At 36.4% G+C, this 5,216-nt stretch overlaps 1 protein-coding gene across 1 annotated transcript; it reads left to right on the top strand.

The window, feature by feature from the left end:
- The first annotated feature begins 212 nt into the window (after nucleotides 1-212).
- LOC137837352 (stress response protein NST1-like) lies at nucleotides 213-3,878 on the top strand. The gene is made up of 2 exons (XM_068646333.1): nucleotides 213-2,186; nucleotides 3,494-3,878. Exon 1 carries the CDS (start codon nucleotides 858-860, stop codon nucleotides 2,184-2,186), a length of 1,329 nt encoding a protein of 442 aa, XP_068502434.1. The 5' UTR covers nucleotides 213-857; the 3' UTR covers nucleotides 3,494-3,878.
- Nucleotides 3,879-5,216: the final 1,338 nt, after the last annotated feature.

The raw sequence follows: 5,216 nt of genomic DNA, 5'->3' as shown, positions 1-5,216 counted from the left end.
AAGATTTGAATGTATTACCATTTAAGGACATTTTAATTTTCATTATTAAATTTAATTTGATTATTGAATGTTATTTTTTTTTCTTTATTGTGAAAGAAACAAAAGTATACACTTGCCTTGGTCCACATCATATTTTCATACATTGAACCATAAAGGTTCTTCGCTGTGATATATATATATATATATATATATATATATATATATATATCGTGGTCACAATGTAACTTGCGCATATCACAAACCAACCCTTGTCTTTACTCCACTATTTTACTTGCTCTTTTCCCTTGTTTGTTGCGGCACTTCTTCACTCCCCCTGTTACTGCGGATGTCTTGCTTTCTGTAGCTGGCCTTTGTTTCGGGATTCTCGGCTTGATTTCGAGAAAAAGGTCCAATCTTTACTTCTGGAGTGTCAGATTTTGTGCAGATTTTCGGCAAAGAAGTTGCCAAGATTCCTCACTGGTTAGCTTCTGAAAGTTTTTTCTTGGTTTTTCTTGTAAATCTTTGTGGAAAATTTGTTCTTTGTTCTGCTGGTTGGTGATTTTAGCACTTCAGTGGGACCCTTGTGAGTTTTATGTCTGTGGGTTGGGAATTTTGGTGTATGTAATGATGTTTTGGAGAAGGGTTGTACTGTTCTGTTCTAGTTTGATTTAGGTGCTGTTTTCACTTGAAAATCTAGAGAGTGATAGGTGGGTTTCAGAAAATGTGTTGGAAGATAGACTAAACATGGGTTTGTGTGATTTTGTTGTTTGTGTTCTCTTCTCTAAAGAACACTTGAAAATGCGTGTGAAGTGGAATTGGATGTGAGGTGGGTTCATTGGTTTTGATATGTTTTTATTGTTTGTGAGAACTGAGAAGCAATGGAAGGGAATTTGTCTCAGGGAGGTATGGTTCAAGGTGGGAGTTCTTTTAGTGGTTTTGATTTGCCTGGATCAATGAGGGTTAATCGGCAAGGGCATCATCCTCATTCCGTGAATCATCATCAAACTCATCCTTGCCAAGGGCCTTCAGTGCATTCCTCAGTTCAAGATGGTTTTCCTCTTACAATGGGAACCATGCAGAACTGCGATCAGACAATGTCAATGACTGAGTTTAGTCAGGGAGATAGAAACAAGAACTCACCAAGTGATGAAAGTTTTGCCGAGGAAGGTGTTGATGGTCATCATGAAGGAGTTAGAGGGAAAAAGGGGTCGCCTTGGCAGCGGGTGAAGTGGACTGATAAGATGGTGAGGCTTCTGATAACGGCTGTTTCTTACATAGGTGAGGATGCAACATCTGACTGTGGTGGCTCAAGGAGAAAATTTACAGTCCTACAGAAAAAGGGGAAGTGGAAATCGGTTTCCAAGGTCATGGCTGAAAGAGGTCATCGTGTTTCACCTCAGCAGTGTGAGGATAAATTCAATGATCTTAATAAAAGGTACAAAAAGCTTAATGATATGCTAGGCCGGGGAACTTCTTGTCAGGTTGTTGAGAGTCCTTCTCTATTGGATGTGATAGATTATCTTTCTGAGAAAGAAAAAGAGGAGGTTCGAAAAATATTGAGCTCAAAACACTTGTTTTATGAAGAGATGTGTTCTTACCATAATTGTAACAGGTTGCATTTACCTCATGATCTGGAATTGCAACGATCACTGCAGTTGGCTCATAGAAATAGAGATGATCATGACAATGATGATATCAGAAGGTCTCATCATGATGATCACGATGAAGATGATCTAGAAGTGGAAACTGATGATCATGATGACTTTGAGGACAATTATGCTACCCATGCAGATAGTAGAGGAGTCTATGGGGAAGTGGGGCGACCTATGAAGAGATTGAAACCAGGGCAAGGACAAGAAGATGCTGCCACTTTTGGCTGTGCTTTAAGCAGCCAAGAGTACAACAAAACTTCAAATCCTTATATGGTTCAATCTGATGTTAATCAAGCTGCACCTGAAAAAATGAGTGCAGCATGGTTACAGAAGCAATGGTTTGAATCTCGTTCACTTCAGTTAGAAGAGCAGAAGCTACAAATTCAGGTTGAGATGTTGGAGCTGGAGAAACAAAGATTCAAGTGGCAGAAGTTTAGTAAGAAAAAAGACCGGGAGTTGGAAAAGTTGAAGCTGGAGAATGAAAGAATGAAGCTTGAGAATGAACGTATTGCTTTAGAACTAAAACGAAAGGGAGTGGGTGCCGACTTTAACTAGGTTGGTCGTCTTGCATGTGTTTTTGCAAAGACATTAGATGCATGATGCTCCTTTTATTTCCAGCTGTCTTTGTTGAGCTGTTTATTTAGTTGAAAGTATACTATTTTTTTTGGGGAAACTTAGGAAAGAATGAAGCCCCCTATTGCTGTTTAGATCTGAGAATTTGAAAGATCCAGTAGGTGGGTGACACAGATTTACTTATTATTAGGCTCTACTTAAGCTCTGTGGCTTTATATATTGGGTGACTAATGCCTTGTCAATTGGTTGAAAGTAGCATACCATTAGTGATATGAGTTCAATTTTCAAGGGCTAAAAATGAAAAACCGAAGATCACTATGCTTGTATCGTATCATTTTGATCTGGGCCATATTTTGGGATATCATGCAGGCTAATGCTAAATACAAAGAATTCCAATGGAAATGCCTTGTCACTTCCTCGAATGCATGTTCTTATGTGTCAAATTACTAAGACCAAAACCCCCTTTTTGTACAACGTAAAGCTGGTGTAACACCCTTCTTTCTTAGTGAGAGGAATTATAAAATCGATCCTGAGTAAGGGTATTCTGACCCCTAGATTATGAGAGAAGACTTTTATTGATTAAGCAATTATTTTGTGTCGTTTTTTTAGACTTTTTACATTATATCAACAACATCAAAAGCTTTATCACACTTGTGGAGAGGTTGGTTAAATGGTTCATATGATGTCATTGCCCTTGGTTAGAACCAAATCCTCAAAGATAAGTTACCATGATACTCTGTGCTGAACAACTTTCTTCCATGTCCTGATCTTTCTTCCCCACTTCATAGGATTAAAAAGCCAAGCAATGCACTCTCTTCACTATTACTTTCAATGGCCTTCTTTGTACTTGTCCAAAAAATCACCTTATCCAATTTTGTTATTTTGTACTCAATAGATGTCAGACCAATGTCTCCTTGCTGTGCATTTTGCATCACATTCTTTGGCGAAGTCACATATCTGCTATTCTCACCTTTATCTCCTTTTGTTCCTCTAAAGTTTAACATTCACTACCGAGTATAGTTAAATTAAACATATGATAGCGCAGAAAATTTCCTTTAAGCTTGCTTTGTGATCACAAATAGCCCCAATGGACTTTCCCCATATTAACCATTCAACTAATATCTTGTGTGTAAAATTGTTGTTAATTTTCTCATCATTTTGTAATATTGTTCATAGATATTTGAACTTAGAAACATGTGGTATGACATGTTTTTTACATTATTACCTCTTAAAGTAATTTTTTCTCTTATTTCTTGCTAAATTTGCTATTATTTGTTGTCTACTTTTAGGTAAGCAAAACCCCTTTGATTCCAAAATTTGTCTCCCAAGTTCAAAGTCAGATTTATCCACTCTCCTTGATGAAAATATAGCTTTGAATGTGTCTCTTTTTGAGAGTTGTTTAGCTTCATCAGCATTCATTGGCTAACTACTCGGAGATGGGGAACTTTATTTTCATATAATTCATTTGGTAATTGATAACATTGGAGCCTTGTTAATTTATAATCTTCTGTTGAGTTTTGTTCGAAGTTCAACTTCCATGTTTCTCCCCTTTAATAGATGGATTCTTTCGTGTAAATCTCCTTTGAAAGTCCAAACTTTCATCTATATCACGTCTTCTGTTTGAACAGAGATTCAATGATTTATAATTATATGTTACATATTTATAGGCCTAAAGTTGTTTTGTCCTCTAATAGCTGTGTGACGTATTCAATAAAGAAGCATACAGTTTCTTTTGCATGCTTAGAGGTCAGTTGGATTTGGAGTAGGAACCTTCACCTTTCTGGGTCCTCCTTGGATTATGGGAAATTGTTTTATATGTGAGCATTGTGCATTGTTGGAGGATTAAGCTTTGTAGCATTGTGCATTATACGATGATCTTTGTGGCCTCTATTTGGAGGCAAATGGTCAGTTTTTAAGGGGAAATTCCATCCCAGGACCACTTGTGGTGAAAAACAAAGCTGTTTACAGGATCTTAACTCTTATTCTCTGCTAGCCTGTTGTCATTTAGCATTTTATTTTTGTTTAAAAGAATCTTGGTATATATGCACAGGGATTGTAAAGGTCTTATGTGTAATGGAATGGGAATAGGTTTGCCCTTTTGAGCTACTGATTTCTTGTTTTGTTGCAAGTAATCAGTAATGCATTTCCTTATCTGTAAGGAATCAATCATGCATTTCTTCTAAGCGTTTTTGTGATAAGGTTATTATTGTATGAAGAAAATTCAAATATTGAAATTTTCAGAGTGCTGCTCATAGAAAAGTTAATTACTGCAGTGTCTTGCCATGTTAAAATTTGGGGTCCACTTCCTTGAGACTAAGTCTTAAACCCTAAACCCTAAAGATGACTGGTTTGTGAACTCAAAAGCATTTTTGAGAGATTAAATAAGAAAAAAATGGAATCAGTTTCTCCACAAGTTAAAATTAGCTTATTTATAAACCCATATGTAGAAGTTCTCATTAATTTCTCCAAAAGCTTATTTTTAACACTAACATAAGTTAATTTTAGCTTATGTAAATAATTATTTCATTTTAAATTTTCTTCTTTACAAGTGCTGAAGGGGAAGTTTTTCAAAACAAACCCCATACAGAAAAATCTAGCTCACACTGCTTGTCCACTTCAGTATGTTTTTTTGTGTAATTGGCCGGTTATTCAAGTGAGCAAGCAACTTAACCAATGTTTTACACATTGGATACTGGTTGACTACAAAATTACAATAGTATTAGTGAGAGAATGTATTGTGGGAATAGCTAGTGATTACCTTAAAAGTTTAGCTTCTGATATTGTCATTTGCATTACAATTTATTGTCAACTATAGTAATGCTGATAGCTAGTGATTAGGCTAAGAGTTAGCTACTGATGGTGAGGCTTGCAAATCAAATGTGCAGCCCAGACAAAATATCAATACATAATTCTGCCTTATGCAGAGATTCTACCCTATCATACATACCCTAGGACAGAGCAACCAAAGTCGACCTAACACAAGCCCAAGGGAATAAATGGTGAACGCACGTC

Source organism: Phaseolus vulgaris, chromosome 4 (genome assembly GCF_000499845.2).
Source record: "Phaseolus vulgaris cultivar G19833 chromosome 4, P. vulgaris v2.0, whole genome shotgun sequence".
Classification (NCBI taxonomy): Eukaryota; Viridiplantae; Streptophyta; class Magnoliopsida; order Fabales; family Fabaceae; genus Phaseolus; species Phaseolus vulgaris.
Note: the sequence above shows the minus strand (reverse complement) of the source record. Positions and strands in the feature narration are given on the sequence as shown.